Genomic DNA, 25828 nt, shown 5'->3' with positions numbered 1-25828 from the left:
TGCGCCATCCATCTGCGTCAAGACGCCAAGACAGCAGGAAGGCCTCGACAAAGTTCTTTGAGTGGCTCCTTGGGCAGGTCCACCGTGAGCACGGTGAAGATCACGGGTCGCAGTTGTTCATGTCCTCACGGACAGCAGAAGGCCAACAAAGGCATCCTCAACCACCTCAGCGATGTGTCAGGCCAGAAAAGGTATCCGTGTGTGGCCTTGTATGCAGAGAGAATGGCACAGCGCAAGGATGGTGTACAAAATCAAGAGTCAACCACTTGGTGAGTGATGACTGCGAGGCTGTGACGGATGGGTGTTGAGTCGCTGGTATGCAATACCTAGGTCGACTACAGGTCTCCTTTGGCCATCACGATGGAGCCTATGGATTTGCGCCCCTGGCTGTATCCATCGGACAAGCTGCACAGGGCTACAGACCGCATCTTGTCTGGAGGCAAGTCTTTAGGGTTGTGAGCAGTGAGCCACGAGCCATCCACAGACTAAAAGAACTGGTGATTGCGCTGGAATTGGATCACAGCTATGTTCCCATTGCTTTTCTTGGGCTTTACTTTGCAGTTCCCTTTCCGTGCTCCTACCAGGAGGTTCAGTGGTCACGTTCCCACCATGTACCATGCGTGACTTTGGCACTCCCTGGGCTGCACACCGTCAACCGTGCCTCAGGTCAGTTGGCCCCTGTGTAGCAAGGAGACGGCATGAGCTGGGCTCTAGAAGCGGCCATGCTCCGGAGTTGCTGCCCCCGCCTGCTCGCCGGAGGTTCTCTACTACGAGGGACGAGTTTGAACGGGCGTGCCTGTCTGCGCAGGTTGCCGACTCTGAAAATGTTGGCTCTTGATTCAGAGCTTCTGCTTTAGAGTGTGATGGGCTTTACGAGGAGGGTTTGCGCGCCGCACTCTTCACTGTCCCGTTGTTTGTAGAATAGTTAAAACGGTGATCAGGGAATTCCTTTAGGCGACCTCGAGACCCGTGGGCTCAAACCTGAGGCATTTTAATCAATACGTCTAGCCATCAATCAACTAGAGACGGCCCTCTAGAGACCAAATACACCCTCTCTCTCTAGTTACGGTCTTTTTGCCGCTGCCTTCTCTCCACTGCTTAATCAGCTATGGTCCGGCGTAGTCGACAGGTCTTTCGAGCAGATTTGGCAAGGCTCTGAGACGAGGATCTGATCAAGACGCAGGTTTTATATGAAGGCCATTACTGTAGTTTTACTAGATCATGATGCCATCGTTGACGTCTCGCCTTCCTCATGATGTCACAGTATGAATAAATGTCCATGTACCAAAACCCTCAACTTGGGTGATCAGACCTTGTCAAGGTCAACATCGCCACGTCACCCGCCGCGTCACCCTCTGCCAGAAGCAATCATGGACCTGAAAGGCTTGGATAATGAGGAGTTGGTGGGTTGTTGAGGCATACGAAGTCTTCTTGTATCTCACCTCTAACATGGACTTCAGCTCAAGAGCCACGTAGTTGGGTATAACGATGAGGATCTCCGTCCGGAGGCTGGTGAGTGTTGCTGGTGTAGGCGAGGAAGAACCTCTTGGTAAAATTTATACAATCTCACAAGAAATGCGCATCAAAAAGAATACACAAGCAGCCGATGATACTACCTCTTCGTGGATTGTGGCGTTGACAGTACCATTCCGTAAGCTCGCAGCCCGACGAGAGGGAGAGGAGCAGTCTCTCTGTCAGCCTAGCTGTTGGAAGCACTGTTCCTGTGTGTTGTTGGAATCAGAAAGTCATCATGTAAGGGCCAAACCACACGCAGAGGTGTGGGTGCATCCATTTTCCTCTGTAATGCAACATGTGTGCGGTCGAACGGAGAGGGTCGGTTTACCTAGCCAATGCACTTGCGGCCTTCAAGCCTTTCCCTCCCCCCCAAAAACTTAATCATTGATCTTGAGATATTTGCATAAAACCTCCGAGCTTCAGAGTCAACGATAAATGTGTTTAAAATCTATATAGCTGTGCGGCTGTGGTCACTCGTCTGTCTTCTGGATACTTGATGGTGGGCTATAACGCATCATGCAGCCTTCGAGGTGATCAGATAAGTTCCTGGGCTTGTATACCAGCTTGTTTTGTGTTGGTGCCCTTTCATTCTTGTCCTTCAGTCATGGTGACGACTCACCAATCGTGAAGCTGCTGCTTCGAGGCTGTGGTCACCCTCTAGAGAGCCTCGTTCTCCGCCTACCAGTTTAACAGCCACTTGGCTCATTGAGCAGATGCCACCGGCATCCTTGACTATGCAAAGTTGTTCATGCCCATGTTCATGCCCCAGACTTGTGTTAGACACCAGCTCGTAGTGCAATGGCACTGGTCTGTCACAGTTCTTGTGAAGATGAACGGGCTAGCTGACAGACTTGCTGACGTTCTAGAGTAGACGGGGCTGATGAGTCTTTTGCCGCTGGTTAAACCCGGTGCATCTTTCTCGACAGCATTTCATCGTTTTAAGTGAGTGCTGTCTGGCAATCATAGTTGCACGTGATTGCCACTCGGTGTTTGAACGGGGTCGCTCAGTACTTCAGAGTGGTGTACATGGAACACCAAATACAACACTCCCACGTGACAGGAAAGGAGAATGACGGCATGAAGGCCTCTCCGGGAACAAGACAGCAAGGCTCATCTTCATGCAAGCTCACTGAACTGTGCTGATATCAGCCCCAGAACATCTGGTGCGTGCTCCGCCATTCGGAATGGAATCGCATCCAGGAAGAGTCATCCAAGCGATCACGCAGGACATGAGCATCTCTGAGACGCTCAAAACAAAGGTTGCGGCAGCTTTGAATGGACTCGAAAACAGACATCCAGACCTTATGGGGCAGAGTCAATTGTGACTGCCGTCTCTCTTTCTTCCATTTGCGAAGTCCCGAGCCACAGCTACTTGATCAGAATAACAACCTGGACTTCTAGGAACGCCATGACCACTGATGGTCGCTCCTTCACCGCGATACCCTCTCGATATGGTCTCATCGACTTGATGGCTCCAATGGCGTGTCAACACACGTAGTGCTCCATAATGGTTGGCCATTAGTCGTTGGTTTGTTTTGAGCATCAGATCACCAACTCATAAGTGAATGATTGAACCCTCAAACGCTGCTCGTCGGAAGTGAGACCTGAAGCCCGTCTGCAACCATCCATCGAGTCCTACGTCGCTAGAACGTGACTCGCGATCGGGGAAACACCTGTCTAGTCGCGGCGATTGATCGGCCCACGGTGCAACGAGATACAAACAAAGGGCGCTTCAACGGTAGAAAGAGGAGAGTGGAGCCTGGAAGAGCATTGCGCGTATGCCGACCATCCAGCACTCGAGCAAGGGAAACAGAAACTTGACAGAAGTTTGGGAGCCATCGTGCCCGGGCCTCCTGGATGGTTACCTTTGACTCAGCCATGCCAGGGTTCCGAACTATCACGGCGGACTTCTGTCGGCCGAGGCGTCGGGAAAATCCCGAGGGATACTAGTGAGACAGTCGTGATGTATGTCACGATGATTGGACCAAGACGAGGCGATTATTTCACACAGGACTGGGCGAGTCACCAGGGCCACTCGTACGGCGGTCGTATAATCATCAGCTTCCAGCTCGATCTCATACGACGGTGGGATGGGCAACGGTCGGTGTTGGAATCACTAGAACATCGGTCCAAACATCGTTAGTCACCAAACGGCCGCCTCCGTGGCGATGGGATCACTTCCGGGAGCGTCCAGGGCCCCCTTATACGGATGCGTCGAGGAAGGCCAGTCCCGAATCATCGGTCGTGACTTTGCTCTTGCATCCGCCACTTGGAGATCGTTTGGAAGATCAGCCTTTTAAGGGGATGATAGGATAAATATCAGGCCAAACCGTAATGAGTTCCTCATTCAGCATCCAGCCTCGGCCGAACACACAAATCGGGCGCAGAACAGGTTTAGCCTCGCGAGCCCGGCTGACTGCGAACAGTGAGATTAGTATCACAAACTCAAAGCAAGAGAGATCGGGCCAAACAAACTAAAGCAAAACGCATCGCCAAACAGACGATAGGCTGAGAGGCAGAGGTCCAGCCAAAGCCCTTTCGGGATTTGGAAACATGGCCAATGCTCGGACGCTGGCATTGGTTTTCTCCCCACCTGGGATGATACAGACCAAACCCAAAGCGCGTGGAAGACTTAAGATGATAACGAAAATTGGCCATCTTTTCCGCCTTGCGACCGCCTTGCGGTCCAAACGATAAGGACACCCAATCGCGAGGCTTAGCGAATACATCACACTCGTGATGGAGTGCAGAGTCGAGCGGTTCCCGTGAGTTGCGCAAAAGTGATGCCGTGCCAAGTTCCAACTGCCAAATCTGTGGTCCGCTTGGAACTATCACAACTCTTCGGCGTGGTATTCGTGACCGTTAGTGAAGTGAGTCCTGATGATGTTGGACAGTAAAGATGATAATTAGAGTTATGGTGTTCACTCGAGAGTCGAAACTGGGCCGGCATTGACCCCGAGACCTAGTCCCGATAGCTCCAAGGCACATGTCAAAAGGTTCCTTGTATAGTGCCGCGCCCATTGAGCATGCCCCAGAACGCGAAGTGTGCCGCCGGAACACTGAAGAATAATTATTCAGAGCAGTCGCACCGCCTCAGGGGTTTGAGACTCATGTGCACTCCTGCCCCTTGCTAGTTCGAATAGGCGAACCCCCATGGAGGCACGGGCCAGACCATTGCGCATTCGATCGTACCCTGGAATCTGCTCACGAACGAATGATTTTTCCGTTGCTGATGTTCCCTCGAGGGTTGCATCTGATAAGGTGCTTGTTCTTGGTTGGTACCCGGGCGTTGGAGCACTTGAAAGACGTGATATAGATGGTGATATTGTCATAGCCCCGTGTGGACGCGTCCTGGGAGATTAAGCTTCAAGCGAAGCAATTGACACATGCAGGTCTATTCTTGGGTGGATCTCTTCAGGGATCCCCAGATCAACCTGCTGCCGGCTGGGGGGAGGGAGATTCCACGGAGAGTTTGAGTTGTCGACACGGGACGGGAAGCGGGGTGCGGACGTGTGACCCGCTTGAACAGACTTCCAATCGCAGATGGTGATTGACGAGGCTGGAGCATGGCAAACGCTGTGGCGTCCAGTCGATAAGGGAGCGAAGTGGGCTGGTCGTGGTCCTACCGACGAGAGAGTCGCCAGCGAGGGAGAAAAGAGAGGGTGTGTCAGAGTGTCTGGAGGAATCTTGGCAGTTTGGGCTGGGCCGGGGACCCAGGCGTGGCTCTGCTAAGTCAGCAGGTACGGACCCAATCTTTTCGGGTTTGAAGCTCCGTAATTGGCCCATCTGGGGTTCCGTCAGACTTGTCGGTTTCCGACCGTTTGGTCCGTGTCGCAGGCTGAGTTTCGTCAGGGGCCGCCCCCAGTACTCCACAACCCAACTTCGCCAGGCGCCCACACGCCCATGCCCTCGCCATCGCCCACGCCCTCGCACCCACTCCCACGCCTCGAGAAGCCCATTTTACCCCCCCTTCGATGCGCCCAGGCTGTGCTACCACAAGCTTGCAAGGCGCTGATGAAGCAGATGTGCCGCCATTAAGGCCTCCTGGCACGAACCAGAGGAACGAAATCGTTCGATAACCCACTCTTCCAGGCCCTGTCAAACCGGTCGATCATCCCCCATCGCTGACGAACGAGGCTCCCAAACACGGCTCTGCCGCTGACAGGAGACGGTGTCGGTATCACTCTAGAACGAGATGACGACGCCCTTCTGCTGCGGCTGCTACGGCATGCCTCGTTGTCACTCTTCTGTGTGTGCAACCCTCCGACGCTGTCACTTGTGATGCAATGCGATGCATCTAGCTCGTGCCTGGAATGTTTAACCTGGCAGACGAGCGAGAGCGAAACCATGTCTGGGGTTTTGTGGAGGGCATTAGGCAAACAACCTGTTTGCCCTGTAGAGTAAATTGGAACACGTGCGGAAAGCTTCCACGGAACTGGAGCGAATCTACGACAGTCCGATGAGGCGGCGATAGACCGACAGACTCCTTGCATTTGCATCTTGGCATCTTGGCTGCGGCTTAACGCTGAGTTTATTGACTCCTGGCTTGGATGTGGATCTCATCGAATCCCAATTCAGGCTACCTACTGTTTCGACGGCCATACACGATGAAGCTGGCGGCGGCTCGCAGAGCCTCACATTGGTCATGGTCGCACCCCATTGGGGTGTGTATCACAAGCCCCCCACTGCAGCGGTCCGTCGCCTACTGCACCCGTCAGTCTGTGTGCCGGGCCAAGGATCATGGCCCATCCAACCCATCTCCTGTCCTGGCAAAGCTGCCAGGGCTCTCAGACATGTTCGTTACACACCCTCTTCGCGTTCGAGAGGCCCAAGATCAGTGACCCCCCTACAAGCCCCCTCCCTCGGCCCCCTTTTGTCTGCTTCTGGTGGCTTCGAGTCTTGGCCCTTTCCGTACTTCTCTGGGTTCGACTCCACCAGGTTTCTACTTCATCCTATCTTCCCATTGCCATTCCGACATCGTGCGTGCCGCGCCTCTCGAACGTACTATCTGGTATCATCCTTTCTTTTCTCTCGGTGATCTTCCTGTTCCCGGTCACGGACCAGCAGCGCTGTCTATTCCATTGACGCCGTACTGCCAAAACCCACTATACCTAGCCTGGTAATAGCTGAATCTGTCTGCTACATGAGAAACCGCAGACAACAGGCATAGCGCGCAGGTATGATCTACGAGAAGATCCACTCTGTTTCTGGTCGAACACCCTTGGCGTGCTTCATAACCAGATCGCATCCCGCCACACTTCCCTTCCGCGCCTTTCCTTCCCACCTACCACACTTAATCCTCTTCATCTTGCCAGGTTCTACCACCTGTTGCTGTGCAGTTTGCTGATCATCCGTCGTATTCTTGCGGCCCCAGCAGACACGAACCACGCTCAGGATAGACACTCACCTGCCTGTTCAATTCCCGACTGTCTTTTATGTATCGACTTTGCTAGTTCAGCAGGCTCTGAATATTCCGTCGCTGGGCTTCGACTATTTGGAACGAATAATTTTTCTGGAGAGTATTGGACGAACTGTTACCATCGACGTCTCCGACGATCACCACGAAGCTATCATAGTGGAGGACTAGTGGGAAGATTCGGATTTCGGTTGCTGGTGGGCCTGTGAGGAGTCTACGGACAGTCTACCGGGGAAAACCGTAATCTAAGACGACGAAAATCACCACGATCTCACAATGAGCGGTTTCTACCCCGACGCGAGGTATTCGGGGGGCTACGAGAAGCAGTCGGAACGGTCAAGATGGACGCCACTCACGAGGATGTTGCTGTCCGGTGAGATGACACAGGAGCAACAAAAGGAGCTGTCATCAAGAGAAAAGTTCGACCGATGGATGGTCAACGAGGGTTACCGAAGATTGTACGTGAACGCCTAGGGCGACTATGAATGTGGGTATTTCCGTGGCGAGTTAGGCTAACAAGTGTGACAGTTTCGTCTTCGTCTTCGCCGTACTACACGCCATGGTGTTTGCGTTCGGCTTTGTCAATTACGCTGTGAAAGACAACTTGCAAGTGGCTCGAGACACGTTCGGACCAACGTACATGATTGCTCGTTCAGCGGCTCTGGTTCTTCATTTCGACGTGGCGATGATCCTGTTCCCGGTGTGCAGGACGTTCATCTCCCTGGCCCGTCAAACGCCACTGAACGGCATCATTCAATTCGACAAGAACATCACATTCCACATCACGACAGCATGGTCGATCTTCTTTTTCAGCTGGGTCCACACCATTGCTCACTGGAACAACTTCGCACAAATTGCCGCCAAGAACAACCTGGGTATCTACGGTTTCCTGTTGGCAAACTTGGTGTCTGGCCCTGGCTGGACTGGCTACATCATGCTGATTGCTTTGACCGGCATGGTCATTACCAGTGTGGAGAAGACTCGCAGGGCCAACTACGAGCGATTCTGGTACACTCACCACATGTTCGTTATCTTCTTCCTGTTTTGGTCCTTCCACGGAGCATTCTGCATGATCCAGCCCGATGTGGCTCCATTCTGTATCTCAGTTGGCACTCAAGCCATCGGTGTCTTCTGGCAGTACTGGATGTACGGAGGCTTCATCTACCTGGCCGAGCGTATCGCCCGTGAGATGCGAGGACGACACAAGACATACATCTCCAAGGTCGTGCAGCACCCCAGCAACGTGTGTGAGATCCAGATCAAGAAGGAGAACACCAAGACACGTGCTGGCCAGTACATTTTCTTCAGCTGCCCCGAGGTGTCAATCTGGCAATATCACCCTTTCACCCTGACCAGCGCTCCGGAGGAGGACTACATCTCGATCCACATGCGTGTGGTCGGTGACTTCACCCGAGAGGTGTCAAAGGCCCTTGGTTGCGAGTGGGACAAGAAGGGAGGTGGCTCCAACGTTGTGGGTGTCAACAGCGACAACAGCGATGTCGATCCGGCCCTCCGCCGAGTCCTGCCCCGAGTTTACGTCGATGGTCCCTTCGGCTCCGCATCCGAGGACGTGTTCAAGTACGAGATCTCTGTGCTCGTTGGTGCAGGTATCGGTGTGACACCCTTCGCCTCCATCCTGAAGTCGATCTGGTACCGCATGAACTACCCTCAGACCAAGACTCGTCTGGCAAAGGTGTACTTCTTCTGGATTTGCCGTGATTTCGGATCGTTCGAGTGGTTCCGATCTCTCCTCCTCGCCATCGAGGCTCAGGACGTCGACCAACGTATTGAGATTCACACATATCTCACGGCCAAGATCAAGGCCGACGATGCTACCAACATCATGATCAACGATGCCAACGCGGACAAGGACGCCATCACTGGTCTCCGGGCGCCAACGAACTTTGGCCGGCCGAACTGGGATATGATTTTCAGGGGTATCAGGAAGTTGCACGCACCAGCTGAGGCGGGTGTGTTCTTCTGTGGTCCCAAGGGCCTGGGTAGTACGTTGCATATTTTCTGTAACAAGTACAGCGAACCTGGGTAAGTTCTGCTCAACACAACCATGCCGTGCACATATACTGACTTCATCACTAGGTTCGCATTCGTGTGGGGCAAGGAGAACTTCTAGATATGCCATTCTTCCATGTTCCAATTTTAATACCCATATAAACGCGCATATATCCATCGCGCAAAGAAAAACCCAGCGCTGGCCGAGAATGAACCGGTCACGAACAATCATCTTCTAATTATCGGCGCGCCGGACGCAACTTTCATTCGGAGTAATCTGGTTGGCGAGATTGCCTTTGAGCGACTATCTCGAGGACTCATCCTGGAGTCGGAAAAATCAGAGCAGCCTGCGGGGAGCAGTGCCTACCAATGGCTGCCCGGACGGACACAAACTTGGCCTCGAGGGAACATCACGTACGACGAGCAACACGACGTAACGAGCCCTTGGAGAAACACTCTAGGCGGTGATTGGTGGTGGTGTTTTCTGAGTCAACGGGGATGAGAGTCTCACGTCCACGGACGGCTGAGATGAAAAAGGAGGAGGTCGTGCATAGCTTGCGTGCTGATAATACTAGAAATCATCGCGATTACGACGTCCCGCGTTGTTTGCGGTCGACACACTTGGGAGGCGGGCTAGTCGCGCCCTCCCTTTGTTATTCATCTTGCCTAGCGACTACCTTATGAAAATAGAAAGCTGTATATGATTCCACATTCTCTCATTGAGTCTCTCGTCCACTCCCTATGCTGCTTCTAGCGTGAATCCGTGGAAATCCATTCTTGCCTCGCTCGACAGGGTCACACCATTCCCGCAGCGTTCCGCCTTGAGACCAATATCAATGTCGACTAACACCCACTCACTCGCAGCCTTCCCGCCGAACGGCACATTTCCTCCGCACGAAGTCCTGCGAGCCAGGTCCCAAGATAGCACGATCTCACACAGCATGAACCACTCTCATATCAGCCTCCTGACTCCACCAATCAGGCACTCGCCTGCGTGTAGGCTGCCATGCCCCGTTTCACCGGGGATAGCCCGGATCGCCAAGCAGCCAGGCAGGACGCGTAGCCGCCCGCGTCCAGCCTGGGCCAGCGTCGAAACGCGAAAGGTCTGGGATCGTCGAGAAATCGAACCATTTTCCTTTCCCTTCCCTACCTCATACCCTCGCCCCTTCCCCCACGATTACCTTCCTACTTGTTTGCGTGACGAGTTCGCATGGGGCAGACGGACTCCGAAAAGTTGCGAAGTGCGAATTGCTTCTTGCCTCCCGAAGGGCCCCGGGGCTGTCGTGCCTTAGAAATGGTATCATCATGTCTTGAAAGTGTCGGAGGCGAGAGAGGGAGGTTGCCTGTCCCTCAGTGGCGTTCGAGTCGGGGGCCCTGCCGCGTGGTTATCTGTGTGAAGGAAGGCGATCTTGAGATCGTGGTGTAGGTTTCAGTCTTGCTGCGTCCACGCCCCCGAACCCATGGTCTGTGTTGTCCCACGTCGGCAGGGCGATGGCAGGCCATGGCATGTTGTTGATAGACATGTCAGGGGGCCTTGGCTCCTTGGGTGCGCCGAGGGGGCGACCAAGAACTCCCAAGCTCGCCCAAGATTCCACCAAGAAACCCCGAAATCTTCATCTCCCCAGCGCCTAGGACCCTCAAACGCTTGTCGTGGTCATCCGGGCCACCGGACTGGTGCGGCACGCCGGGCAGGGCGTCCCTCCGGGTGTTCCCTCTGTGCCGGCGTGCTTGTCTCCCTTCTCCCGCCGCGCCAAAACCCACGACAAAGTTTGCGGCGGCACGGGTGAGGCTCTGCATGTCTTGGTAGCGTCATGGCCTGATGAAAGGAGTCTTGGGAGCCTTTATGGTTCCTGGCCGCGAGGTTGGCGGATCCTTGGGTTAGAATCATGGCGCCCTGTAGATTGCACCACACCGGATGGGAGCTAATGATCTTGGCTTCCTTGGGGTGAGTGGTCTTAAGCCACGGCGAGTCTGACGTGGCGTGGCGACGGGAGAGTTCGTCCCTCCTTTCTTTGATCGACGTCGTTATCTAGGGCCAAGATCAACCCCTCTCCCTTTGATATTAGGGTGCCATTATGAGTGATCTTGGCCGAGACGTTGTGGTTAGGGGAAGCGCCTGCTGTGTTATGGCTGGTGAAGAACGGGAGCTACATTTACACGCGAAATAGAGTTCGGCATTCTGCGTGAGTAGACTGGACAGCACATCTGCCAGCCAGCCAGCCTGTGGCCGTTGGAGAAAACGGGCATTTCGCGGTTTGTTTGCCTAGACGGAACCATCTCTGGCCGCGCAGTGTCGGTGCGGGAGACCGTTCCAATGCGGCGATTAGGTTTGTTTGCTCGCCTATCTCATAATCGGTAACGGCAACGGGAGGAAAACCGTCTGTTCTTGCTTTGTCAGTGTGATGCAGGTGTGACTGACTCCAGAAGTGCGTCAGCCGAACCTTGAGAATCTCCATCTGCATTGTGATCTTAAGGTTGCGGGACGCCGAGGCCGACATACGGCCTGGGCTAGATAGCGACCTCCCCAGTCCTCTGCTTGAAAAGGGTTCACAATTGCAAGATGTACTCAGTCATTCTGGTCCGATTATTGCAAGCAGAAGACCAGGTAAACATTTACCCAATGGACCAATTTATTCCCTTGGTCTTCTCTTTAGGGCGTTATCGGGTCATTTCACATACAATCGGGCCCTTTGACGCTGAGAGCCCCACCAGATCGGGACCACTTAACGACGGGATGGGGCGAGATTTTCATCGGAGCAGTTCATGCGCGCCGGCGCCGGCGGAGCGATCGACAGAGCGTGCAGCCGCAGCCGGCAGGGACGTTATCATCGCTTACCCACACCGATCTGGGGCGAGGGCAACTTATCACCCTGCTGACATAGCTGCTTTCTGAGAGGCCAGCAGATAAGGAAGGGAGACGGATAAAGGGAGAGACATCGCTCCTAGAAAGCGACGCCTTCGTGTGACCCCAATCGGCGGTTTTTGTGAGTCAGCTTACTGCTTTTCGCTGCGGACCACCACCACCATTTTGGGTCGCAGTTTCAGCTCGACCCGGCCTTCAGTCCAGGACTGCGGATATACGAGGGAAACTGCCCGACCGACCAACCCTCCGGCCGGCCCCAGGGCCAGCAGCAGCACCCGGGTCATGCATTCCCCAGACCTAGCGACGGCCAAGGACCCGCTCACCGTGGCGGGCACGGGCAAGAACTCTGAAGAGGCGGGGACGGTCGTGCCACGGAGCGCTTCCGTGGAGGACCTGGGCGTCGACGAGAAGAAGCTGGTGCGCAAGCTCGACCTGTACCTGATCTGGCTGGTCATGAGCCTCTACGCGTTCAGCTTTCTGGACCGCGTTAACATCGGCAACGCGCGCCTATACCACCTCGAGGCGGACCTCGGCCTCGTCGGTAACCAGTACCAGACGGCCGTGTCGATCCTCTTCGTGCCGTACCTCGCCTTCGAGGTGCCGTCCAACCTGGTGCTCAAGAAGTTCACGCCGCGGTACTGGATCGCCTTCATCACCACCGCCTGGGGCATCATCGCCACGCTGTCCGGGCTGGTCCAGAGCTACGGCGGGCTGATCGCGTGCCGCATCCTCCTAGGCGCCGTGGAGGCCGGCCTGTTCCCCGGGCTGGCCGTCTACCTCACGCTCTTCTACACGAGGCACGAGCTCGCCCTGCGCGTGGGCTACCTGTTCGTGTCGGCCGCCATCGCCGGCGCCCTGGGTGGCCTGCTCGCCTACGGCATCGGGCACATGGAAGGCGTGGCCGGCCTGCACGGTTGGCGATGGATCATGATCATTGAGGGCTTGCCGACCCTCTGCCTCGGGATCGCGACCTTCTTCTTGTTGCCGAATGATGCGCAGTCCGCATACTTCCTCAACGAGGCGGAGAAGAAAGCCATGATTGTGCGGCATGCGAGGGAGTACGGGATGACGGCGAGTGCGCAGGAGTTCTCGACTGGGGATATGATGAGGGCTTTTAAGGACTGGAAGGTCTGGACGTTCTGCATTGCGCAGTTTGGAGCTGACACCATGCTCTATGGTAGGTCGAAATCCCACTGGCAGTCGCAGAAATTGCCAGGAGATCGCTGTGACTGACTGGATCTCATACAGGCTACTCGACGTTCCTGCCGACAATCATCAACGGCCTTGGGAAGTGGACTCCGGCACAGGTGCAGCTGTTGACTATCCCGTGCTACTTCTTGGGCGCAACGACCTACATGGTTGTTGCTTATTTCTCTGACCGCGTCCAGAGGCGAGGTTTGTTCTGTGTAATGTTCGGTCTCATCAGCGTTATTGGGTACGCTCTCTTGATATCAGCGACGCCCTCTGGAGTGCACTATTTCGGGTGTTTCCTCGTTGCGATGGGGCTGTATGTCCTCGTTGGAATCCCGTTGGCTTGGGTAAGAAACTCCTGAAACCTCTTTAACCACCATGAAGACAAAGACTGATCTTGCGACAGCTTCCGAACAATTGTCCACGGTATGGAAAACGAACCACGGCAACTGGTATGCAGTTGACCATAGGGAATGCTTCGGGAATCATGGCCCCCTTTATTTACGCCACAGCCGAGGGTCCACGATATATCAAGGGTCATGCAGTTACACTGTCGCTTGTCGGGATGGCCACTGTGATATATGGACTCATGTCTCTGTGGTTTAGGAGCCAGAATAAGAAGCGTGACGCGGGAGAAGTGCACGCGGATCATCAGCATTTGTCAGACGATGAGTTGGCTGAATTGGGTGACGAGAGCCATCACTTCCGTTACGTCAGATAGCTGTTTGTAATACCAAACTCATTTGATCTTCAACATCCAAAAATGAATGTCAAGACACAAGAAATATCTAGCTAGATGAGAAGAGCATCCTCGATTCGCACTGATTACGCAAGGTAGGCGAAGTAGACGTGAGGACATTTGCAAGGGGTTGTGCTCACCATTGCAAAAGCTGCACAACGTTCACTTACGTCCAAGTCTCGGCTAAGAGCAGGGAAAGCAGAAGCTGCAGCTGTAGAAGACAATGAGAAAGCTCGAAGGGCGTCGAATACTGCAGGAAACGGTAGACTGATTACCCCTGCCGCAGGGCGTGCCCCACTAAAAACGTCCATTTCGTCGCGTCGCGCTACTTTACTGAACGTCCCGCAGCGCGTCTTTTTGGAGAAAGCTTCGTGACATCACCAGCCCTCCAGGCAACCGAGCCCGACCTTTTCAAAACCTCTCTCCCTTTTCGTAGCATACATTCCTATCGCCTGCTTGAGCAGAGAATTCGATCACTCAACCATACTACAAGAGAAGAGACATCGAAATCTGCCAGGATGGGAATCAAGCAGCTCTTCTCCATCATCAAGGAGGAGGCGCCCGACGCCATAAAGGAGGGCGAGATCAAGAACCAATTCGGTCGCAAAGTCGCAATTGTAAGCTTTGATTCATTCCTTTCTACTGATTTCATGGCTGATTGTATCTGCAGGATGCGTACGAAAATTGATTACCAGAACGTGCACTGCCTGCGCTGACAATTGTCACAGGTCCATGAGCATCTACTCATTCCTCATTGCAGTCCGATCCGATGGCCAACAACTCATGAACGAGGAGGGTGAGACCACCTCGCACCTTATGGGCATGTTCTATCGAACCCTACGAATCTGCGACAACGGCATCAAACCTCTCTACGTCTTCGATGGCGCCCCACCAAAGCTGAAGTCAGGCGAGCTCGCGCGGCGATACCAGCGGAAGCAGGAGGCCAACGAGGGCCTGGAGGAGGCCAAAGAGACCGGTACAGCAGAGGACGTGGAGAAGTTCTCGCGACGGACTGTCCGCGTGACCAAGGAGCACAATGCCGAGTGCCAACGCCTGTTGAAGCTCATGGGCATCCCATTCCTGATCGCGCCGACTGAAGCCGAGGCGCAATGCGCTGTACTGGCGCGAGCAGGTAAGGTCTACGCGGCCGCCAGTGAGGACATGGACACCCTCTGCTTCAACACTCCGATCCTACTGCGCCACCTTACCTTCAGTGAGCAGCGCAAGGAGCCTATCCAAGAGATCCACCTTGACAAGGTCCTGGATGGACTGAACATGGACCGCAAACAGGTAGGTGCCCATCAAAGCTCCTCTCAATATACTATCTACTCCATGCTTACGTTTACCGTTTCCAGTTTGTCGACCTGTGTATCCTCCTCGGCTGCGACTACCTTGACCCCATTCCCAAGATCGGACCCCACACTGCGCTGAAATTGGTCCGCGAGCACGGTAGCCTCGAGAAGATTGTCGAATCGATCAAGAACGACAAGAAGGGCAAGTACACCATTCCCGACGACTGGCCGTACCTGGACGCGCGTGACCTCTTCTTCGAGCCTGACGTGCGGTCAGCCGAGGACCCGCTCTGCGACTTCAAATGGGATAAGCCGGATGTGGATGGTCTGGTTCAGTTCCTGGTCAACGAGAAGGGTTTCTCGGAGGACCGTGTGCGGTCCGGCGCACTCAGACTGGAGAAGGACCTCAAGAGCTCGCAGCAGAGCCGTCTGGAGGGTTTCTTCAAGCCCGTACCCAAGACAGCGGAGGAGCAGAAGGCGCACAAGCGCAAGCTGGAGGAGAAGAACGAGGAGAAGAGGAAGAAGCTCAAAGAGGAGAAGAAGGAGAAGGCCAAGGCCAAGGCCAAGCCTCGTGGTACTGCTTAAGTGCAGCAAGAACAGATACCGAAGCGGGCATACATTGTCTAGAGGCTGGTGTGATGGCCATTTGCGGCAATTTGCTACTCTGCATGATTTCTTTTCACTGATACCGAGGGATTTTTCCTTACCAAGGGGCTGGCGTTGCTATCGGAGTTTATCATCGGAAAACGGGTCTGGGAAGGGATCCAGAGCCAATGTATTGAGGGGCGGCAGGTATGGCTGGAGCAGCAAAGGGAGCTTCCAATTAAGAACTGCAAATTACATTCATCATGGCATTGGACCGAGAGTCGTCCGTCTGAACAGTCTGCTCTAACTATAATCGACCTGACAGACCGGGCGACATTGCAGCATTGCGACGTTGGACAACATGGAACCTTGTCGGCGACGCTCAGCTGCCCTGGTCGGAAATGTTTAGTCCGGGGGAGTGAGTGGGTCAGGGAAGCGCACATCTCTGTGGGTTCAGCCTCGGCTCTTGCCCCTTTCGGCCCCAAGCGAGCCCAGTCGATGCGAATCATGTCTCGCACCATTGGCCGAGCCACCCAAGGTTGTCCATGATGTCAGCTTGGTCACTCAGGCTTTCACATGCCAGCTCGTCCCAAAACAACGGGACAGGGACGAGTTTCTCGAAGGAGAAAAGACAAAAGAGCACATGACACTGTCTAAAATCTGAGAGCTGCATTGGTGCTACACACCTGCGCAGCCTGCCGCCGCTAGAAGCGAAAATGGGTACCAGAACGAACTCCCCGTTGCAGTCCTCTTTCCAAGTTCCAAGGTTCCCCAGATTTCCTCCGAGTTGCCCCACGGCGTGGCACGATACGACTAGACTACGAGTTAGCTAAGTAGACCAACGATGAATGGGATTTGTGTGGGGTGGGCAGGGGTCCAAGGATTGTCCTCGTGGCCCGACTTCTCTGACGCTGGCGCTGCTGCGTTCCTTTACTCGTTTCCCGAGCATGTGATTCCTGCCTTCTCCCATAGCCGACACTCTGGCCGCTCCCTTTTAACAGGAATGCAAGAGACTAAGCAAGCTGTCTGACAACTCTCTCCCGGGCCACTCTTTTCTTCGTTTCCCTGGTGATCACTGTCTTCGTCCTCGGTCTACTTTTCGACAACGTTATTGAGTGATTCCACCTCTTTCTTCCCTTACCTTCGATAGCACCGTCCTTCAAAATGTCAAAGACATTCAGCGCCAACGACGTCGCGTCGCACAAGACGCCTGACTCTCTCTGGATCATTGTCGATGAAGATGTTTATGACCTGACAAAGTTTCAAGATGACCACCCAGGTAAGGCTTTTGGTTGATAAGGCACAGTGCAGCCTCGGCGCACCGGCTACACTTCTTTCGCACTCCTCTCGCCCCGCTCGAAGACCACTTCTAACCACAAGATTCAGGCGGCAAGAAGATCCTCCAAAGAGTAGCCGGCAAGGATGCCTCCAAGCAGTTCTGGAAATATCACAACGAGGGTATCCTGAAGAAGTACAAGGGGCAACTTCAGGTTGGCAGCCTCGACAGCAAGCCAAAAGTAGAGGCGAAGCCTGCCGCAGAGCCCATGCCTGTTGCCGCGCCCAAGGCCGCCGCTCCCGCGAAGAAGCCCGTCACCCCCAAGGGCCAGGAAGAAGCCGAGGCTCTGGAGCCATTCGGTGCTCAGATCCCCTTCTCCGACCCAAGTTGGTACCAAGGAGTGAGTGCTCTCCCTCTGCTCTCGACTCGTCTGCCCAGGGCGTGTTCATCGCTGACGCTGGCGTGATGTAGTTCCACTCTCCCTATTTCAACGAGTCCCACACCGCCCTCCGAGCCGAGGTCCGCGAATGGGTCGAGAACGAGATCGAGCCCAATGTCACCGAGTGGGACGAGAAGAAGGAGGTCCCACCCGAGATCTACAAGGAGATGGGCCGCCGGGGCTACCTGGCTGGTCTGCTCGGGACAGCCTTTCAGAGCGACTACACCGAGAACAAGATCAAGTCCGTTGCGCCTGAGCAATGGGATCTCTTCCACGAGATGCTCCTCACCGATGAGCTCTCGCGCGCCGGCTCTGGCGGTTTCGTCTGGAACGTCATCGGCGGTTTCGGCATTGGCTGCCCGCCACTAGTCAAGTTTGGCAAGAAGGCCCTCAAGGATCGGATCCTGCCTGGGATTCTGAATGGCGACAAGCGCATTTGCTTGGCCATTACTGAGCCAGATGCGGGCAGTGACGTTGCCAACCTGACATGCGAGGCCAAGCTGAGCGAGGACGGCAAGCACTACATTGTCAACGGCGAGAAGAAGTGGATCACCAACGGTATCTGGTCTGACTACTTCACGACTGCAGTGCGGACGGGTGGCCCAGGCATGAACGGTGTTTCTCTCTTGCTTATCGAGAGGGAGGCCGGCGGTGTGTCGACGAGGAGGATGGACTGCCAGGGTGTCTGGTCTTCAGGCACAACGTACATCACATTTGAGGATGTCAAGGTGCCAGTTGAGAACCTTCTGGGCAAGGAGAACCAGGGCTTCAGAGGTACACCACCAACTCATTCACTCCACTAACCCGCAGCCAGCTAACAGCCATCGCAGTCATTATGACCAACTTCAACCACGAGCGTATCGGCATCATCATCCAGTGCCTGCGCTTCTCGAGGGTGTGCTTCGAGGAGTCGGTCAAGTACGCCAACAAGCGCAAGACGTTCGGCAAGAAGCTGATAGAGCACCCCGTGATCCGGCTGAAGCTGGCGCACATGGCGCGGCAGATCGAGGCGTCGTACAACTGGCTCGAGAACCTGATCTACCAGTGCGAGAAGATGGGCGAGACCGAGGCGATGCTGCGCCTGGGCGGCCCCATCGCCGGCCTAAAGGCCCAGTCCACCGTCACCTTCGAGTTCTGCGCCCGCGAGGCCTCGCAGATCTTCGGCGGCCTGTCCTACTCGCGTGGCGGCCAGGGCGGCAAGGTCGAGAGGCTGTACCGAGATGTCAGGGCGTATGCCATTCCTGGCGGTTCCGAGGTAAGAAAAATTCCTAACTTGCCTCATAGAAAGGTCTAACGCGAAAAAAACAGGAGATTATGCTAGATTTGTCGATGAGACAATCCATGAGGGTGGCGAAGATGTTGGGGGGCATGAAATTGTAGAGATGGTCGATATATCGGGTGTTGGGGGCAGGGCATGAGGCTCGCTAGGTGTTGGGCGGCATGAAGCTGTGACTAGTGAACCACTCGGGAGCTTTAGGCTTCGAGGAGTTTTATGACATATGTATTGATACACTTTGGATTAGAGAAAGAAACATATCTTTTACACATAGGCCTCTGGTGCCGTCGTCAGTTCTCTTGTTTTCAGGCGTTTGCGGTGTTTCCACTTCTCTAGGTACCTAGGTACTTCCTTTAACAAGAGAACGCTCTATTCGAGTGTACGGGCCGGAGCGGTACTGGTTGCCAAAAGGAAGGAGCCTTCAGCCAGTTGAAGCATGTCTTCAAAAGTTTCGCGTCTTCGCTTTTGTTGACAGAATCCTTTCCTTGTTCCTCAACCACACCAACATATTGACTCCTTGTTCTCCTCTTACCCGCTCTTTACAGTATAATACTCGATCATCATCAGAAATTCCGGCACAGTATTCAGTACCACCTACTCACCACCCGTTTATCTACCAACTATCGTCTTGCCCTTAACTCAAGATGATGATGCAGCCCTTGAACGCCCAAGGTTTGAGCTTGGGAACACATCGCGGTTCGACGGGGCCCTGCATTTCTACCACTCAACAGGCACCCGGCACACGCCCACTACTTAACCGTCATCATTGCTGTCGACGCTGTCCACCGGCTGGCTCGTCTGAAGGCTTCTCTGGTGATGCGCCTCCGCCGTATCACTCACTTCCTCCACTCGCAAGCATCACTACGAGACGTACTAATACAGACAACCGCTCGCGCACTGCCCGGTCTGGCCGTCGCAACCAGTCGGAGTCGTGCGTGTCTCCTTACCATCACCGAGACAATGATTTCCTGGCCAACCTCGCCGCTATCCAGCTCTTGAGTGGCTGCATGGCTGACCCGGTTCGGCAAATAGGCGGCATACATCGCTGCTGTGGCGTTGCCTGCAGTCGTAACATTCATCATCCGGATAACCTGGAGCTGCACGCAGTCTCAAAGACAGCCTTACAACATCAAACTGGATCATCGATGGTGCCTTATGGTGACGCAACAACAATTCATAATAGTACAGACGGATACATGAGCCTAGAGTCGACTAATCCAGTCCGAGTGTGGGCACGACCTCGGTCTACTCCAACGACATTGTCGTTCTCCCATGAACATTGTCCATCAGAGGATCTTGACCGAAGACTCGAGTCCATCGACCATGCCCTACGTCGAGATGGCTTACAACCCAGGAAGCCCATCAAGCGCCTGCACACATCAGAGGTGTCGAGGAAGGAACAGTCTCACACTGCAGATGACGCCGTCGAAACTGGTCAGTCTTTCCCAGATTACAATTGCAACAAAAGTGGAGAGTCATCTGTCAAGAGCACGCCGCGTGGCATCCTAGGCGCATTGCGGAACTTCCAGCACAAGGATTCTTCAAGGGGGATGAGTGACCTCTCTCCCTCGCCTGCTTTTTGCCACACGCCCTCATCATATGAGGCGCCGTCTGAGGTACATCGTCCTATATTGCCTTCATTCGCAGTACTGACAAACAACAAAACCAGGTAGCGTCTCAAAGATCTGCCCTAGAGGATCGTTCGAACATGGCTATGCAGCACTCCATAATGGACAGGATCTCAAAGACGTTCCAATCGCGACGATATGGTGACTTCTCCTTTGACTCGAGTTCAAGGCGACGTCGACGCAATGGTAGGCATTCCTCGGTGTGCATGTCATCGGCAGAATCAACTCCTCTCTTCAACGCTTTACCTCCGAATGAAGGACAGGTGCTTGTGGGCGCACAGTCCCAGCCTGGCTCGTGGAGGAGTACGCTCGACCCTTTGGCAACAGCGAGCCTGATGCTCGCCACCGGTGAGCTCGACAGATTGACGAATCGTCCAGTCTCGAACCGAAGCTCCGAAATACTTGGCAGTGGACAGTCGTCAGCCTGCGGCGTGCCTCCAAATTCTCCTGCAATGAAGAGCTTGACATCAGGTGAGAAGTCATCTTCACGAATGAATACCACAAGCGGTGCCTTAGAGACGTCCTTAACTCCAAGAAATCCACTGTCTGTGGGAAGAACCACGAGGTCTGGCAGCAGCATGACAGAGTCCGCTGTGCACGGAAGTCGCCGACAAAGAAAGACAAGCAGCCGATTCTCAGATATCCGCACTCCTGAGAACATTCTTGAAGCATCTGACGAGGATGTGTCGACAGCAAACCCTCCTCTCGGTGCAGTATGCACATATTCGGGGCTGGGTCCTGGGAGTCAGATTTCGCACTCTGCTCTGGCAAGTTCTCCGACACACGTGGAGTATAGCCACATGAAAGGCGAAAATTCGGCCCCTACTGCTGATTCCGCCGATCAAGCTCTCGAGAAAGCAACTGTGACACGGAACACGTCATCAAAGGTTTCTCAATCGTCCGCAAGTGCCCAACGCTCGAGGCCGCTGGGCGCCGTTGAGCTGAAAGCCCCCACAGATGAAAGTGGAAGGCCGAGAACTCATGAAAACGCCGCCAAGACTCTCCGTAACGGAATACCGACGCCTCAGAACACACGCGGGCTGTGGTGTCCGCCACGTAAGAGCCCCTCGCCGCCGAGACGACAGTCCATGTGGAGTCCGGGCTCACCAGCCGGTCAGTCTGATGCGTGAAAGGACTTATGGCAATGTGACAGGAGTATGTTCATTAGGCATAGGGCGTTGTATCTCAGATGATCACCCGTCACGCTCTTCGCCTGGGGCGCAGGTGCCCTAGAGACCGATGGAAGATGGACTCGGATGTCACTATAGGCTGCAATGCGTACGAATGGCAGTTCTCGGCGATTCAGAGACTCCAGATTGGATAGATCATATTGTTCGTAACCATTGACATTAATACAACCTAATACAACCCTTCAAAAACACATTGAAACCTCGCCTTACATGATTTCATTGTGAATAAGATTTTGATCTCGTACAGTCATGTCCTCGTCTGATGTGTCATGATTCTCACAATTCAAGCCAGGTAACCCAAAGAGTTGTAATTCTTCTGCTGCTGGTGAGGAGAGATGCCCGGCTTGACGGTTGAACATAAATCATAGCGGCGCTCATCATGACCATGGACGTCATTCAAACCAGGAATAAAATTGTATTGGTGAGCTCGCGACCAACGCTCGTATATACGGAAATGTGCAGATCCGTTGTCTGATACAGATGACTTCATACGCCGCCCTTGTGCAGCCCAAAGAGGCCCATGGGAGAGGCCACGCCTGCACCTCGTCGATGTCCCACAGGCCAGCTTATTTTTTGCCGTGGTTGTTGGCGGATCAGCGCGATCCCCAATTTTAGCACGGGTTGGAAAAGAGAGCTGTTTCAGGTCCAAATCCGTGAGCGCTCCCCACGGCGCAGCTGAATCCTGCCGTTGCAGGCCGTTCCTCCATGCACATCAGATGTATCGAAAAATGCTTGCTTACGCTCTATCAGCGAACTGCTTTTAGCAGCAACAACGGGCCTATGGGATCAGCCTCTACTGCAGAATAAATATCGTGGCCCGCTTATTTTCCAACTACTGATGTTCCTTGGATCTCGCGGGTAACCGGTGATATTCCCAGTGTTCCAAGTACTCCACGTCGTTGTCGTTGTCGTTATCGCTGTCGGCACAGCCTATTTTGTCGCATCGCAATCAAACAAACAAACGGAAAAAATTCCTTCACTTATCTCAACATGGTCCACACCGAGCTCGCAGGGAGCTGCTTGTCGCCGAGTCGAGTCATGGAGAAGTCACCGATGCCTGTGACACCGCCTGCCGGCTATCTGCCAGAACGCCCCTGCTCGACCGTCCCAGATAGCGACTCACCGCCAGCAAGTCCTCCCAAGGACAGCTACTCCCGACAGAATCCTTTTGGTATATCACAGCAATCGCCTGAGGAGGATGAGCCGAATACCAGGGGTGGTGGAAGGGGTGGCCTCTGCGAGGTTCTCTTGGCTGCGTGTTGTTGCTTCGCGCTTTGCGAGATCTGTTGCTGATGGACATGGCTTTGACTTGAGCACGTCAAAGAATCCATACGCTGGGGTTGGAATGGGTTGGGTTTTATCTCAAGGGTGTGCAAGGAATCTTTCACGGTTTGGTACGGCGTCTTGGGTGGGTTTTGGGTGTTCCGGATGGTCCAAATGTCATGAGATGATAGAGTTTGGCAGAGCATAAAGTTCGATCTCAGATCTCACAGTGACAGGTCGTCCCTACCGAAACTTAAACATATTGTTTCGCTCGAGTCAATGTCAATGACGACGATTTCTTCAGTGACGATGACGGACGGTGACATCGCTTGCATTCCGAACGCTCTTCTCGATATTTACATGAATATATACAGATGAAAAAGAGACATGTCTGTAACACACAAGCTAGTCTCCTGAATGATTTTCGGGACACTTGGCAGGCGAAGCTCGTTACCTTTACAAGTCATCAATCAGGGGGCTCAGGCCCTGAGCGGTGCCGATCTTGTCCTCAAAGAACAACTTGAGCCTCTCGACGTTGGGGCGGTCCAGCATGAACTCCTTGAAGGACGTCGGGTTGGTGCCGTTCATGTGCCAGATGTCCGGGTACGGGAAGTTATCTGGGAGGGGGATGTCCTTGCGCACGCTCCAGCCGGACGCCTGGTGCTCGGGCGACAGCAACCAGTTGAACAGCAGCTTGGCCGACTCGGGGTGGGGCGCGCCCTTGAGGATGGCGCCGGTCTGCGCCCAGGACACGAACTGGCCCTTCTCGGGGAACGCGGTGATGGTGGTGCTCCCGTTGCTCGAGCCGGCGGGTGAGACAGACGACGTGAAGGTCGCCGCCTCGGTGGCGTTGGCGGCTCCGAGGATGGTTCTTGGGGTTTGCGTGCCGCGGACCCATCTTGGGTTCAGATCCAAGAGCTTGTCGAACCAGGCTTCTCCGTATTGTTTCATGCTGGGTTCTTGCGTTAGAACGGAACGGAACATGTTTAAAAGACAAATGCTTACATGAGGTAGAATTGGAACAGAACTGCGTCATCGTCGTTGGGGTATGTCAAGACCAACTTGTCCTTCAGGCCTTCCTGGAGGAAATCAGGATATTCGGCGATGTCGATACCAGGGATCTTGGCACTGTTGTAGGAAATTCCCCACTGGATGAAGAACAGGCCGTACCACGAAGCATCCGTCGACTTAAAAGCTGGGTGGATCTGGTCAAAGCCAACGGGCGCATAGTTGAGAAGAGATCCTTGCTGGGCCCAGCGGGGGAAGTCGTGAAGCGTCTGGAGATAAGTAGCATCCACGAAGACGTTTCCGGAATCCAGCTGCTGGTCGATCTTCCCGTCGTGATACTTAGAGACGTCAACGGTGACGTTCATCGTTATGCCGGGGAAAGCAGCCTCGAAAGCCTGCTTCAGGGAGTTCTGTTGGTTCTTCTCATCACCGCCGGCCCAGACGGTGACGGTGCCTCCCTCGGCGAGCGCAGCCTTGTAGATCTCATCGATTGTGCGGTTCTCTATGACAGGAGCAACAGGAAACGAGAGGAGACTGTCGGCCAAGGCTCCTGTCGCCAGGGCGAGGGCTAGGATCTGAGGAAACATTTTGTCAAAAGAGCGAATACAGCCAGGGAGGAGCCGATCAATTTGTTGGACAAGATCTGAGGATGACTGGGCACGAGTGAGATCCTTCCTTAATCAGGGAGAAGGAAACCTGCTGGCTTATATGTATAAGATTCTCCCTTTCTATCTCCTTCTTCCTTGGACAACTAGACCAGTTGACAACATACCAACAGTCCAGCCCCTTACCTGGCCACGTCCTTCAGTGGACCTAGAAAAGCATCGCCTCGCGGCGCGAACGTCGCGATGGAGTACCGGAGCGATCCTCATCACTCAGCATTGGTCAGGTTTCCAGTTTATTGCAACATAAGAAAACAAAGAGTGGGTATATCATCGATAAGCTTAAGTGACATAAACTTCCACATTGCATGGCACTCTGCTTTGGGTATTCGCCCGGATGATACCTTATCCATGGCCCTGTAGTATCCTAGCCGATCACCCCTAAGCCTCAATCTCGCATCTCCACCTTGGGAAGCATCACCGGTCTGTTCTGGTTCATCGGATGTTGGTCCGGTGGGTAAGCACATCTGTCATGACTCGAATTGCTTTGAAATGCACGGGAGATACCCCTTTCATGCTGGTGTCCAGAATGGCGGAAGGTTGGACTAAACCTGTTTCCACCACGAACAATTACGCGTAAACGGGGGATGCCGGCCTCAGGCCGCCTGTCTGATCCAGCTGCCATGGTGTGGCGCAAAACCTTCCCAGCACTCACATGTGCATCGTTACTACGTCGTTTACCAAATTGTGGGGTGATCGCCCAACCCGCCTGCCTCCCTGACAAATCCACTATGGTACTGGATACATTGTTTACTTTGAAATAGTGTGGGAAAATCTCAACTTAGATACTGCATATGGCAAAAGTCCGTCTAATGGCGTAAGCAACGAGTCATCCTTGTCCCCTGATCATTTGCTGGAAGTCTGGGTACCTGGACTTGGGCAAGGAAGACTGCTCTAGATTTTGAAACATTGTAAGGCTGTCCGTCTATCTACTCCAACTAGTATACTTAGCCAGCCCCCTAGGGAAGCCAATCGACATGAGATGAGAGTTTCGAGGGTGAACACCCAAGGCATCTTACATGCGATCGTTTATTGACAAGTAATCAAAATCGCTAAATGTTCCTGAAAATCTCCTTCCTGCCAGCACCAGTTTGCACGAGCAGGAGCGAAAGATCCACCAAGGAACTGGCGTGCCGGGCATACCTAGTCGATACTAGGACCTATTCATGCAGGCGCGCGGGAGACGGATTAAGAACAGACCCCGCAAGCGAATGGACCGTGGCATCGGAGGCCCCGGGGGCTCACATGCATCTTCTTGAGCTCGCGATCACAGTGGCATTGAACGCGATGCTCCATAGAACAAAATATAGCTGCCCTGTCCAACTAAGACATGGTCATCGCGATCTGTCTTGGACGTTGCAGACAAACATACGTTGCAAGGAGGAAGACAGTCGAGCTGCTGCAGTAAACAACCTCCTTCCTAGGTAGGTGATGATCTTCCCTACCAGCCCTAACGGGTATTCCCGAAGATGACA

General features: G+C 54.0%; 6 protein-coding genes across 6 annotated transcripts; 5 read left to right on the top strand and 1 right to left on the bottom strand.

The window, feature by feature from the left end:
• Positions 1-7207: 7207 nt before the first annotated feature.
• J7T55_010011 (uncharacterized protein) lies at positions 7208-9062 on the top strand (the record flags this gene model as incomplete). The annotated part of the gene is made up of 3 exons (XM_053143985.1): positions 7208-7389; positions 7460-8974; positions 9029-9062. The coding sequence occupies 3 exons, from the start codon at positions 7208-7210 to the stop codon at positions 9060-9062; spliced, it is 1731 nt and encodes a 576-aa protein (XP_052993529.1).
• A 3024-nt stretch (positions 9063-12086) lies between these two features.
• Positions 12087-13716, top strand: J7T55_010010 (high-affinity nicotinic acid transporter; the record flags this gene model as incomplete). Its single annotated transcript, XM_053143984.1, has 3 exons — positions 12087-12981; positions 13053-13342; positions 13402-13716. 3 exons carry the CDS (start codon positions 12087-12089, stop codon positions 13714-13716), a joined length of 1500 nt encoding a protein of 499 aa, XP_052993528.1.
• A 536-nt stretch (positions 13717-14252) lies between these two features.
• J7T55_010009 (uncharacterized protein) lies at positions 14253-15611 on the top strand (the record flags this gene model as incomplete). The annotated part of the gene is made up of 4 exons (XM_053143983.1): positions 14253-14351; positions 14405-14409; positions 14463-15024; positions 15090-15611. The coding sequence occupies 4 exons, from the start codon at positions 14253-14255 to the stop codon at positions 15609-15611; spliced, it is 1188 nt and encodes a 395-aa protein (XP_052993527.1).
• A 1164-nt stretch (positions 15612-16775) lies between these two features.
• J7T55_010008 (uncharacterized protein) lies at positions 16776-18706 on the top strand (the record flags this gene model as incomplete). Its single annotated transcript, XM_053143982.1, has 5 exons — positions 16776-16890; positions 16998-17287; positions 17359-18100; positions 18157-18581; positions 18635-18706. The coding sequence occupies 5 exons, from the start codon at positions 16776-16778 to the stop codon at positions 18704-18706; spliced, it is 1644 nt and encodes a 547-aa protein (XP_052993526.1).
• Positions 18707-19747: 1041 nt separating this feature from the next.
• J7T55_010007 (uncharacterized protein) lies at positions 19748-21360 on the top strand (the record flags this gene model as incomplete). The annotated part of the gene is made up of 4 exons (XM_053143981.1): positions 19748-19760; positions 19893-20218; positions 20272-20701; positions 20924-21360. The coding sequence occupies 4 exons, from the start codon at positions 19748-19750 to the stop codon at positions 21358-21360; spliced, it is 1206 nt and encodes a 401-aa protein (XP_052993525.1).
• A 1779-nt stretch (positions 21361-23139) lies between these two features.
• Positions 23140-24278, bottom strand: J7T55_010006 (ABC transporter; the record flags this gene model as incomplete). The annotated part of the gene is made up of 2 exons (XM_053143980.1): positions 23140-23635; positions 23689-24278. 2 exons carry the CDS (start codon positions 24276-24278, stop codon positions 23140-23142), a joined length of 1086 nt encoding a protein of 361 aa, XP_052993524.1.
• Positions 24279-25828: the final 1550 nt, after the last annotated feature.

This window comes from Diaporthe amygdali (assembly GCF_026229845.1).
Source record: "Diaporthe amygdali strain CAA958 chromosome Unknown NODE_15_length_991109_cov_64_707514, whole genome shotgun sequence".
NCBI lineage: Eukaryota > Fungi > Ascomycota > Sordariomycetes > Diaporthales > Diaporthaceae > Diaporthe > Diaporthe amygdali.
Note: the sequence above shows the minus strand (reverse complement) of the source record. Positions and strands in the feature narration are given on the sequence as shown.